The 12,062-nt window shown below is 59.4% G+C and overlaps 2 protein-coding genes across 2 annotated transcripts; both read right to left on the reverse strand.

The window, feature by feature from the left end:
- Positions 1 to 525: 525 nt before the first annotated feature.
- LOC103754265 (interferon regulatory factor 4) lies at positions 526 to 3,900 on the reverse strand. Its single transcript, XM_008920065.3, is given in 9 exon segments — positions 526 to 982; positions 1,083 to 1,201; positions 1,327 to 1,642; positions 1,644 to 1,723; positions 1,806 to 1,907; positions 2,210 to 2,315; positions 2,577 to 2,617; positions 2,819 to 3,008; positions 3,313 to 3,900. Coding segments are annotated over 9 exon segments (1,506 nt in total). The 5' UTR covers positions 3,724 to 3,900; the 3' UTR covers positions 526 to 841.
- A 1,782-nt stretch (positions 3,901 to 5,682) lies between these two features.
- Positions 5,683 to 10,800, reverse strand: DUSP15 (dual specificity phosphatase 15). The gene is made up of 6 exons (XM_018073773.1): positions 10,602 to 10,800; positions 8,599 to 8,681; positions 8,109 to 8,158; positions 7,409 to 7,483; positions 6,777 to 6,948; positions 5,683 to 6,607 (listed from the first exon to the last, which is right to left on the reverse strand). The coding sequence occupies exons 1-6, from the start codon at positions 10,798 to 10,800 to the stop codon at positions 6,395 to 6,397; spliced, it is 792 nt and encodes a 263-aa protein (XP_017929262.1). The 3' UTR covers positions 5,683 to 6,394.
- Between the last annotated feature and the right edge of the window lie 1,262 nt (positions 10,801 to 12,062).

The following is a 12,062-nucleotide window of genomic DNA, read 5'->3' on the forward strand; positions in this document are numbered from 1 at the left end:
CTGCCCTGCTCACAGTGCACCGCCGGGCTCCAGCTGGGCCTGGAGCGGGGCTCAGTGGAGGGATGCTGGCAGAGCTGAGGGTGCTGCCTGCCCTCAGATGCCCATCTGCCCCCTGCCTACCCCAGTGCCTCAGCCCCTGCTCTCAGCCTGGGCTTGTGCAGATCCTGTGCTGTGCCAGGTCCCTGCACCATTCCCAACCCTCAGGCTGCAGAATGGCCCTCAGGAGCCCACTCACTCCACTCACCAGGGGAAACTGAGGCACAGGCAGGGCGTGCCTTTGGGACAGGCTCCCATGTTGCCAGTTCATCAGGGCAGCTAACGGGCACCTCACTGCTGCCTTCAGCCCTGCCAAGGCGCTTGCATGAGGGGCAGGATGGGTCTGGAGCCACCACATGAACAGAGCTGTTCCCTTGTGGCTGGGGCTGAGTTGGCTTTGTCCACACTGTGCAGACTTGGCTTCCCCAGCCACCTGTGCTCCCCTCATAATGGCACCAGTCCCCCACACCAGAGCCAGCCCCTGACACTGGTACTAAAACACAACCTTTATTTCTAAGTTTCACAAATGGCAAGTCCCAGTGGTGCAAGGATGGAGCTGGCTCTGCCCCAACTGGCTGAACAGGCACACAGCAAATCCCACCTGGGGACCTCCTGGGCAATAAATACAGCACTCACGAGGGCAGCAGTGCCTGCCCACCCTGACCAGAACCTGCCTGCATCTGGTTCCTCATGCTGAGCACCCCGTGCACTCTGCCTCAGGACACACAGCTGGAGTAAGGCCATGGGGCTCAGAGCCTCCTGCTCTGAGACTTTATGGTGACTGAGCTCTCGTCTCCTGCCCGGCTCAGGGCTGGCAGAGCTGTTTGAGGACATGAATAACGTGGCTGGAGGTGCCAGGGGCACAGGGCTGGGGGGAGTTGCGGAGCAGCGTTGGCCTCAAGCGCTGGGCGTGATGGAAGAGCTCCCGTGCGAACACCGGCTCCACCTGCAGAGGCACAGAGTGATGGAATAGGCACACGTCTGTATCCCCCACTGCGACGGTCCCGGTGCCTGGCTCAGGGTCACCAGCCCCGGTGTGTACTCACGTGGGCCATGATGAGCTTCTGGAAGGGGTGCCCGGCTCTGGTGGGGTATTCCTCCCCGAAGCACAGGTGGATCTGGTACTGTGGCATGAGCTGCCCATTGCTCAGGTACTCCCGCAGCTCTGCAAGACACCAACCCTGTCAGGGGTCAGTGGGTCCCCACGGCCTCGAGCAGCCATGCCAGGCCAGGACCTGCCCTGTTTCCCAAGGGGATTGGGATCTCCTGGGGTGGCAGGGTGGGACTTACGCTGCAGGTACTGCTGCGTGTCCAGCAGCTTGTAGGTCTTCTCCCTCTCCAGCTTGTTGGGCCAGTTCCTGTGTGGGGCCAGTGGCCCGTTCCAGTACACCCTGCCCTGGCACTGGCGCTTCATGAAGACCCCCTCGGGCGCTACCCACAGCAGCACCCCGCGCTCCAGGTGGGGCAGGAGCCGCTCCAGCACGTTGGCCATGGCGGCCGCGTTGGCCGTGGCACTGAGAGCCTGCGGGGCGGGGGAACTCGTCTGCTCCATGCAGGAGGGGCCGTAGAGGCGCTCGCTGTCGGCCGGCACGGCACTGCTGGTGAGTGCGACAGCCCTCGGCCGTGCGGGTGGTCACCTCCTTCACCAGCACGTCGCAGTAGTAGAGGCGGATGTGGAGCCAGCAATCTGGGGCGAGGGGAGAGTCAGCCCGTGGGCAGCCCGGGCTGGTGGGGCCACCCAAGGCATTGCCCACCAGTGTGGCTCCTACCTGAGTTGTTGACATCTTCCACAGGGACGTAGGACTGGGGTCTAGGGAGGAACTGGCCATGGGTTGGGTTCCAGCTGTAGAAGACTCCCCTCACGAGGTACCCTGGACCAGGGCAGAGATGAGGTGGTAAAGGGCTATGGGCAGTTGTCCTCGAGGACTCCCAGGTGCTCTCCTGGCCTGGTGGGCAGCAGGGTCCTTTGCACCGTGTTTGCTCATTACTGGGCTTCATAAGAGCCCCTGAGTACGTGATTAAGTGGCTTTGCTGGGGCCAGGAGGGAGTCCCCGGCCCCTGTCTTCATCCCCACAGGTGTTGCCTGCACAGAGCAGGAGAGCAGGATCTCTCCTGCTGGGAAGTGTGTGCTCCCTCACCCCAGCCCCATCCTCTCAACGGGGACCCTCCTCACCTCTCTCAGTTGGATGGGCAGAGAGCAGGGGCTGTGGAGATCCGTGGTCTGTCTCCAGTGTGTCTTTCTGGCTTTCCTCCTTCTTTAGACTCCCTGCAGTGCTGCCCTGGGGGTAGGAGTGGCTTCAGTGAGGGCTGAGCTGGCAGCAGGGGTCTCTGAGCTGGCTCCTGCCTCTGCCATGGACCCCACGCACCAGCAGATCCCCTGCCAGAGTCTGGCAGCTGCATGGCACAAGGGACTCTCAGCAATGCCCCATGGGACAGACACGGGCAGTGTGCAGCCAGGAGAGCAGCTGACAGACGACAGACAAGGGGAGTTTTGGGGGTCCCACCTTCTCCCCTGCCCGGATGGCACTGGGTGAGCTCACCTGCTGGTCCTCACTGCCTGGGGACTGGGTGTCACTGTCCTCTGCAGAGAGCAAGGAAAAAACGATGAGCCCCTGGCAAACAGCAGGAACAGCCCCAGAGAAGACAGGTGGCTGCCCAGGACACCCAGAGAGGAAGAGGAGTAGGAAGGAAGGGTGATGTCTGCAGGACACGGGGCTCGTACAGTCATGGTGCAGGCAGCAACCCCACATCTGGCACAAGAGGACGGACAACAGGGACATACCTGCATCACAGGCTCTGTCAGTCACGATCTGGTACACCTTGTAAGGCTCAGAGATATCCAGCTGGCTCCGCTCAGGCACCTCCTGGAAGTCGGTGCTCTTGTTGAGGGCACAGCGGAGACGAGTCTTCCAGGTGGAGGGATCAGCCTTGTCCGTCCCTTCCTGGTACTTCCCTTTGTAGATGGCCCAAGCCTGGGGGACAGAGGGTGCCCTGTGCTGCGGGGGCTGCCCACACCCTGGCCCCCCGCTCTGCTGCCCAAGGGGGCCCTCCGCGGTACGAATGCACCAGGGCTGGGGGGGACCGTGGGGAACCAGGGCTATGTGTCCTGGGGGGCTGTGGGGACCTGGGTGCTGGGGGGTCCCAGGGGAGCACACGGAGCTGAGCAGCAGGGAGCCCCAGGCAATGATGAGCTCCGGGGGTGCGCACGGAGCCCCGGGGGGCGAGTCCCGGGGGCGCTCCCAGGGCCAGGTGGCGATCGCGGGGAGCCCGGGGTACCTTGAAGAGTGCGGCGTCCTGCTGCTGCCGGTAATCCTGCTTGGCCGCGTGCTTCCAGGGGATGCGGAAGAGCGTCCGGTGCCGGTTCTCCCAGCGCAGCCCCGGGTACCGGCCGCTGTCGATCTGCGCGATCAGCCACTCCTTCAGCCGCATGGGCGCCCCCGGCTCCGCCATCGCGGCCCGGCGCCGAAACCGAAAGCGGCTCCGGCTTTCACTTTCCTTTTCCCGGCCCACGCTGCCGGCTCTGGCTGCTCCACGGCAGAGGGGACGGTTCTTAAATTTTTTCTTGGCCTCAGGTTTCCCGCAGCGGTGTCTGACATCCGAGTTCAGGAACAAGCGGTGCAGTAATTGAGCAGTACAGCGGTGGGACTCCGGGAGGGACCCCCAACAAAGGCATCCCGGGGGTTTCATGCCCTCACAGTCAGTGCACCCATGAACACCAATGGAGATTTTAGGCTCTTTCTGTTGCTCATTGGCTCCTGCAGGGTCCTGGGTGATCGACCTCCAGCCCGGCCTGTGCCGCAGGTGGAGGGAAGGGGTGGGTGCCCATTCCCTGCTGTTGCCTAAGGCTCAGCCTTTTCCTGTCACCCAGAACACAATGTGCAGCTCGCGCTGGTAGTTTACCTACCTAAATACTCGCACTAGGTGTATTTCTCAACACAGGCACCCTACACCCACAGAGGAGGGGACAGGCACACTGCATCCATGAGAGAGGGGATAGGGCACTAGAAAGCACGTGGAACTCCCCTGTACCCCTCCCGTGTGCCTTCCCTTAGACTTTTAGGACTCTCACTTGCTCCTCAAAGAGGGCAAGGGACCCTGCTCCCCCATCCTCCTGCTTTGAGGATCCAAACACCTCCCAGCCCCAGGGACCAGCAGGTCATCCCGTGAATGGGGGGAGCTGTGGGAACAGCACGGGGTTTCCAGGGTGGTGTGAGCAGTCACATGTTCCCATCTCTCAGATCTCTCCTCTGTTCTTATCTGTCCCTGCTAACGTCTGTCTCGCGGGGCTCTGCGCCCTGAGTGGAACAGGAACAGGGTGGGAAGGGCGGATGAGCTGCACCAAGGGCTGCCGGGGCCGGGGAGGAAGCCTGACTCATCCTGCACCAGCTCCCCGCTGGCCCCCAGCAGGGCACGGGCTGGGTCACTGGTCCACCCTGCGGTGACACTAGTCTTGGCTCCTCCATCACTGCTGCAGAGCCCCATGTCACTGTGCAGCAAAACCCAGCTCCTCTGCCCTGCTGCAGCCCCCCAGGCCACCTTTTGCAGCCCCTCAGGTCCTTTTTCCAGCTCTGAGTCAGAGAAATTCACCTCTCGCAGGGAGGAGAAACGAGGCTCCAGAGAGCTGCTGGGGCTGCAAAGTCTCCAAATGAATAATCAGCAGCAGAGCGCCCCGGCTTGGGCTTTCCAAAAGGACGTGGGGATGGGACATGGCCACGTGGCACAGAGGGCACATGGGGCCACACAGGCAGGGGTTTTCTCTCCTTACTGAGCCTGTCCGGGGCCCCTCTAATGCAGAGCAAAGCCCAGGCAGCCCCTGCACCTCTCTGCTGGGCGTGCCGGGGGGCCACATTCCGGGAAAAGGGCCTGGGACTGACGGCCAGAGAACCCACACGTCCCCTTTCTGCCTTGGGAAGTGGAGCAATGGCAAGGGGTCATTGCACAGCCTCTCAGTGGCTTGCACAGATTACATTCAAGGCCGGGAGATAATCGCAGCCGCCGGCTCTTTTGCCAGCCCCGGCCCCCTGGGATAAGCTTTATCGGCCGGGGATTTCATGTGCTGTGACAGCCGCGTGGTGACGCGGGACCCGGGGGATCTAATTACCCGGGCATCAGCGAGGAGGATCAGGAGCCGGATTCCACACCGGATTCCCCACTGTGCTGCTCCCTGCGCGGGGAAGGTGAAGCTGCTTAACCCTTAAACTTTTCACGCAGAAATGAGCTTCAAAAAGGAGTCAAACATTAACTCATGGCTAACCCTGCCCTCGCCCGGGGTTTTCCAAGTTGTGCAAACCAGATCTGCCAAAATAAATACGTTTTGCTGTGCTGCTGAGCTGGGCTGGAGGGGCCACAGCCCTGTGTTTACAGTGGGAACAGGGGAATCCCTGCGTGTAAACACCTTGGCATAGTGTGTCCCAGCATGGGAGGGTGCAGCTGTGCATGAGGCACACATCCATCCCAGGTGTGTGGTCCTGGGGTGCAGGGCAACCACCCTGCTGGGTGCTGGGGGGCCAAAGGGTGCCAGAGAGCCCTGGCCTGGAAGTGAGGGAATTGGAATAGCAGCCTGGCAGGAGCTGGGAGGAGAGGGGGACCCCACACCAGGACCTTCCTCCTCAGCATCCCTATTCCAACCCAGCCACCACAGGGGAGTCAGACCGCAGAGAAGGGGCGTTTATTACTCGGGGACATAGAAAGTCTTTAAGCAAAATGGCTTAAGGCTCTAGTGAGGTCTGGCCAGGTTAAACGCTTGGTTCCCACCTGTTGCAGATTGTGCCCTGGAATGGGCAGGAATGGGGTGCAATGGATTCCTAAAGCTACAGTGCTTGCTCAGGGCTTGTGCTTGGCCAAGTTGGAGCTGGACCCTCGCCTAGGAGCCAGTGTGGTGGCATTACCTGCTGACACACCGGTGTGTCCCTGCTCCGCAGCCACCTGGGCGCTGGGAGCTTGTGCTGCTGGTGGGAAAACTGCTCTGAGGGGAGCGCCAGCTCTCCTGCACCCTGTGCACCCTGAGGCCTGTGCAGTGGGTACCCAAGTGCTAAAGCTGCTGCTGGCAACACCTGGGTGCTGGCCTGTGGCAGGAGAGACCCCCTCTGTGTTCTGGCCCGAGCCTGCAGTGACTTGGGGGCAGAGACCTGCGTCCCCAGCATGCCAGATGCAAAGAGGATGAGCCCAGCATGTGCTGCAAAGTCCAGCAGTGCCCAGGAATCCCACCCACACAGAGTGTGGCATGCTCCCAGCCCAGAAGAGAAGAAGGAGATGGGTTTGGTGCAGGTCCCTGCCCAGCGCTCCTCATCCCACTGTGTTGTGTCCTTCATCTCTCCCAGGCTGTTGGGTGATTCTCGCTGCTCTCCCTTGGCTGGGGTCACTTCAGACAAGCTGGGATGCAGGAGAACGTCCTCTTCACCCGCAGCAGGAAGGGACTTGTGCTTCTGATGTCTCTGGCTCTTGGGACCAGTCCTTGCTGAGCTCCCTCTGTCCTGGATGTTCCTTCTCTCCCTGCTGGCAGCAAGGCCTTTATTTCTTCCTCATCATTGAAAGGGGATGTCCCATACCTCTGCTTCAGGTGCCTGCGGACCTGGGGAAGGAGTGAGAAGCAAAATAAGGTGCCGGTTTCCAAGGGCAGGTCCAAGCCTGCCAGAAAAGGGAGTGGGGAAGAAACGGAGTCCCCTCAGGACCTGTCCTTGCTCTGAGGCCCATGGCAGGCTCAGCAGAGCAGAGCACAGGGTGGCAGAGGTTGGTCCCACCTTGCGGGCTGCGCTGCCACCAAACTCAGACAGCTGCTGCCTGAAGCCAGGGTTGGGGTTGGCGACGGGCCGGATGGTTCTGATGGCATCCAGCACCTCCTGGCAGCTCAGCTCCGTGACGACCATGACGTACGCAACGACCACGGTGGTACTGCGGGAGATGCCAGCGAGGCTGGCGAGGGAAAGTGCAGAAGGGCTTGGGTTGGTGGCGCACCCTGAACCAACACTCCCCTCTTCCTCCACCCCTGTGCCTCAGTAATTGCAGTTCCTCTTTTCCAAGGACTTGCTCTCCCGGAGGTCTGAGCCCTTCCAAGGTCCTGGCCATCAGTGCCTATAAATACCCACTCCTCCCCAGGGAATGGGAGCAGCGGCCACTGCCTGGCTGCCTGCCCCAAACCTCGCTCATCCCACATGCTCAGCTGCAGCAAGAAACTGCCCTGGCTCCAGGACTGCCTGCATCCCGCTGGATTTGAGTCACAAGCTGCAGCCAAGGGTGGATCCTGGGTGGATCTGTGGGCACGGAGCCCTCTGGCACAGGCTGGCTTTGATCAGGGGTCTGCAGCCCAAGTGAGGGGCTGGATCTCTGCTGAGCTGAGGAAACACAGCAGCAGGCATGGGGGAAGAAGCATTACCAGTGGACGAGGCAGTTCCCTCCATGCAGGCGACACTGGTGGATAAAACTGATGCATTCCTTGAAGTGCCTCTTGCTAGCAGGAAAAATAAAACAGACAGAATAAGAACTTCAGGGGTGGAACAGGATTTTTGGCCACAGGCAGAGCAGCCCTGTGTGTTTGAGTTGCTTTAGGGGCTCTGCCAGCCACTGCTGAGACCTGAGCAGCTCAGTGCTGTTGATTCCCAAGGGAAGGTGGGTCTACCAGCTCATGCCATGCTGGGAACGCAGCAGAGGACACTGTGCTGGGGACAGGGCTGCCCTGTGACTCATGTGACTCGTGCTGGGGCAGTGGGATGTTGGTTGCTCACACCTTCAGCCACTCCAGCACCCTTAGCTGGCTCCTTACCCTTTACCTGCTTTCCCCCTCCAGGCAACTCCCAGAAGGGTGCTTGCTGCTCCTGTCCATGGGTGCTGCAGAGGGGCTGCCCATTGCCTCACCACAGGGCTTGGAGCCATTCACAGTGGTCACTGAACTGGGATGCTGTCGGGGTCCAGGGGTGGTCCCCAGCACTGCAGCATCACACCTTTAGCCTGTGGGTCACTGTGCTTGAGGAGCTGGAGGCAGCACCTCAAGGGCTTGGGGTGCTGTGAGCCCTCATCCCTGGTTGCCCTGCAGACCCCAGCCCTCGAGCATTCCTTGGTCTCCTCGGGGTACTCACATGTTGGCCTCAGGGGTGTCAGGCAGGGGGATGCGGAGGTAGGTAATATCCTGGAAGATACAATAGGAAGAGGAAAAGCTCAGGCACTGTAGTCAGGGTGTCACATATGCTCACAGCTGGGCTGGCAGCACCTTTGCTCCTCACCCAGAGCTGCCTGTGGAGTTTCACTCCCCCCACACAGCATCCCCCTACATGGGGATGGGGCCACACTCTCCCTTGGGTGAGGGGGAGGGCAGGGGGACACCGGCAACTCGTGGGAGGGGATGGGAAACAAGATGAAGCTGGAAAGCTGGAAATTGTTTCCTGTCAGTGTTCAAGGCCGGGTTATAGTCACAAGCCAGTTTCCCATGCCGGGGGGGCTGTCCAGCTCCTCTGGGAGCAGTGACCAGGGAGAGGTGTACGTGCCATGCGATGCTCAGAGGGGGAAGGAAGATGCAGCATGGAAGCAGCTGCAGGGATCCACACGGTGGTATTGGGTGCAGGATCCTACCTTCAGCAGGGGCTGGGGGGATTCATGGATCGAAACGATGTGGGTGATCTTGTTCCGGCTTAGCTGCTCCAGGTCTTTGGCATCTAAAGGATAAAATTAGATACCAACATGTATTCATTTCTTACCCTTCTCTTCCCACAGTGCACCCACCGTGCTCCTGCAGCCAGCCAGCACTCAGAGCCTTTTTCCAGCAGATCAACTGCATCCCACCCCCACGTGCAGCAGCGCAGACATGGGCAAACACAGAAATCTGGAATGCAAACCCCGTGATCCCAAACCACAGACCTCTCCCTGTAAAAGCACTTGCCCTCGCTGCTCATGCTGGGGGAAGCATTCACACCTGCAGAGAAACACTCTGTGGCAGTGTCCCTCCTGCCTGTACTTGTCCCCAGTTTGGGAGGAGATTCATGCCCTGCCTGCACCTCCCTGGGCAGACACACCCGGCGCTGGGACTTGCTGCAGCCTGAGGGATCTGCTTTGTCTTGTGAATTATGGAAGTGGAGCTGCAGTAATTCATATCAACTCTTGGTTTTCTGTAGAAAACACATGAGCAGTGACTTGCAGTGCTCTGGTGTGCCCTCTCTGCAGCCATAAGAACAGGAATGGGGTGTCCTCAGCTGTCTGGGGGGAATATGCCCTGCCTCTCAGTAACCCTTCAGCACCCTGGCCATGATCCTGGTCTCTGGTGCAGCACAACAGTTATTGTGCTGGGAGGGGAGCATGGACGTCTTCCTGGGCAACTTCCAAGTGTCTCCCTTTCACGCCATGACCAGCAGACGCTGCAAGAGTGGCCAAAGAGGAGGAGGAACATTTGCCCATCTCATTCCTTTGGGCTTCTGAACTTTCACGTGGTGTAAAACCTTGGCTCAGGAATCCAGACTGTGATGTGCTAACGGCATGATGTGAATTTCAATAGGAGTGAGTCTCGAGGGAGATGCTCTGTGGGGGAACTGTGCTGTGCATGTGGGGAGGGACGTGGGGACCCTTGTGGGGACTCACACAGCACCCACCACCTTCCCATCTTCCTCAGCAGGCAGTGACAGCAAGTAGTGACACTGGAATCAAGGCTTACAGGGGCTGGAAAAGCTTCCAGTTAGAGAAAACATCTCTGTGAGCTTAATGTTGTGGGCCTGGAATCTTGTTGTCACCCTGGATTGCTTGGCAGAGCGATGCTCAGGTGGCATCAGGCCAAGACCCCACAGCAGAGCTGCTCACAGGAGCCCCCGTGATGAACTTGGGAGCTGGATACCCTTGTCACTCTGCTCCCAGCAAGCCACAGCCCCCCCCAGCCCACCCCAAGGTGCTCCATGGGGTGCAGGAAGTACAGGGCTGCCATTCCAGTGACATTTCCTTAGCAATTTCACACTAGTGGTTTTAAACTTTCCCAGAGTTTACTGCAGGAATCAAGCTGCCAAAGGATTCATGAGGGAGGTGGGAGTACCAATAAATGCTGGTTTTTCATGGCAGATGCCAAGCCTTCGTCACGAATTGTTCCCTGGTAATGAAAACCCCTTAAAATGGTGACTTGGTGTGAGAAGGGGCGATTCTGCCTCTGGGAGAAATTCCCTCCTGAGGGTGAGCAGCTCCCTCCCTCCTATAGCTGTGAAACTGGGGAGCATCACCCCGAGGTGCCCCAGTCCTGCTTCCTCGCACTGGTGTGGCACCACCAGCTCCTCTGCTCCCAGCACAGGATCCATTTCCCCCCACTTTGGCCCCTTCACCCTGTGTGTCTGAAGAGCTCAGGGCAGCTTTAAATCAGGAAACCATACAAAGGCAGAGGGTCTCTGCCTTGCATTCCCCACAATGCTTCCAATCCACTGCTGCCACCCCAAACCAGGTGGCAGAGCAGAGCGGGTGGTGGGCACAGGCAGGTCAGCAGGAGCAGGCAGGGCAGTGGGAGCAGGCAGGGTGTCAGGCAGAGTTTGCAGGCAGGGAGACACCAACTCGAGCAAGCCCCACTCCCCAGCTGGAGGACATCTCTGCAGCATCTGGGTTCCGCTTACCGACAAAGTTCCCAAGGTAGAGGCCGGGAAGGATCTGTGGAACACAAGGGGAAGTGGCAGCGTGAGCAGTGACCTTGTGCTGAGGTACCCAGTGTGCTGGGACCCCCTTTGGGAAGCAGCAACCTTGGCTGGAGGAGCCAAAGTTCTGGTGTTTGAGGTGACCATCACCAGCCCCAGGGCAGGACTGGTACTGGTGCATTCCCAGGGCTGATTCTGCCCTGGCATCCAGGACATGGGGCTGGATGTAACCCTGGCACCTGCAACCATCTGATGCTGCACCCTCATGGGTGCTGGCAGTCAGACATAGAGTTTTTTATTGCTCCTCTTGTTTATCATCAATAAATCCACCGTTGGGGTTTATTACCTGAGCTCAGCAAGTTGCATACACCTCTGTACAGCCTTGGACTATACCCATGACCTGTGTAAGTCCTGTTGCCTGAGAGATAGGAAAGCAACAGGCATAGAGAAGCTTGGGGGGATTTGGCTGTCCCCCTCCCAGCCCCAAGCTCTGTTCCCCACACTCTGCACTGCAGGGAGCCCAGGCACAGATTGCTCTGGACACCGTGCCTTCAGCTCATTTTCCCCTGGGAAATTCCACTTCTCATAATGAAAGGATAATTACTTGACAAGGCCTCTATTAACAGCATTGCAGATGCAGAAGCAGGACACCTTGCAACCCTTCTGACACAGAGCTGTTTTATATTCTCCCTCACTCACAGCCTGGGCAGTGAAGGGCTGTTCAATCCTGTATCCAGCTGGTTCTCTCCCAGCTTCTCCCTGCAGCAGTGTTTGGTGCCCAGGGCAGGTGGAGGTGATTTCCATCAGCACAGCGGGGCTCACACTTGTCTCACTGCTCACATTTGGAAATGCTTCTCTTGGTTGAACAGCTTAAAGAGGTTTGGGTTTTTTATGATTCCTAAGATTTTAGATCCATTTTCTACCGATGAGGTGCCTTTAACTCACAGCTGCGGCACTGAGAGGAGAGGGTGGGAGAGAGCCAGTTAGCAAGGGCAGCTCCCAAGGGCAGGGCACTGAACCATGAATAAACAGCACGTGTCTGTCCCCAGCACCCTGCTGACCCACTCCTCGCAGGAGAAAACGGGGCAGCACATAAATAAAATAGTGCCCATCCCCTCTGCCCAGTGACGCCAGGCCCCACGCACAGCCCAGCCCCACTAAACAGGGGGTGTGGGACCACCAGGCTCGGGGTCTCACAGGGCTCCCGAGGGTGTGCTTGGAGCTGTTCCTTGGGGTTAAGGCTGTTGGGAAAGATTCCACCCTCCCTCGAAGGGGCTCGCTGTGACCCCTGCCCTCCACACGCCCTAAGCAGCTGTCGGGACGGGCCCTGGTGCAGTGTCCCGCTCTGTTTCTCCTCTGGTTTTACCCGCTCTGTTGGCAGGTAAACAAGCTGCCTGAGAGCCGAGCTGTGTGCCGGATCCCGTGCCGGGAGGTGAAACGCCG

The sequence above is a fragment of the Manacus vitellinus genome, unplaced genomic scaffold (assembly GCF_001715985.3).
Source record: "Manacus vitellinus isolate BGI_N305 unplaced genomic scaffold, ASM171598v3 scaffold_26_pilon, whole genome shotgun sequence".
NCBI lineage: Eukaryota > Metazoa > Chordata > Aves > Passeriformes > Pipridae > Manacus > Manacus vitellinus.

What these genes read in the sequence shown, in the direction of transcription:
- DUSP15 (XM_018073773.1), bottom strand. Translation starts at nt 10,800, where the DNA reads ATGCACCAGTACCAGTCCTGCCCTGGGGCTGGTGATGGTCACCTCAAA. An exon ending in CTACCTTGGGAACTTTGTCG is followed by an intron (nt 8,682 to 10,601) that starts GTAAGCGGAACC and finishes TTTATCCTTTAG; the next exon opens with ATGCCAAAGACCTGGAGCAG. An exon ending in GTGGCAGCGCAGCCCGCAAG is followed by an intron (nt 6,608 to 6,776) that starts GTGGGACCAACC and finishes CTCCTTCCCCAG; the next exon opens with GTCCGCAGGCACCTGAAGCA.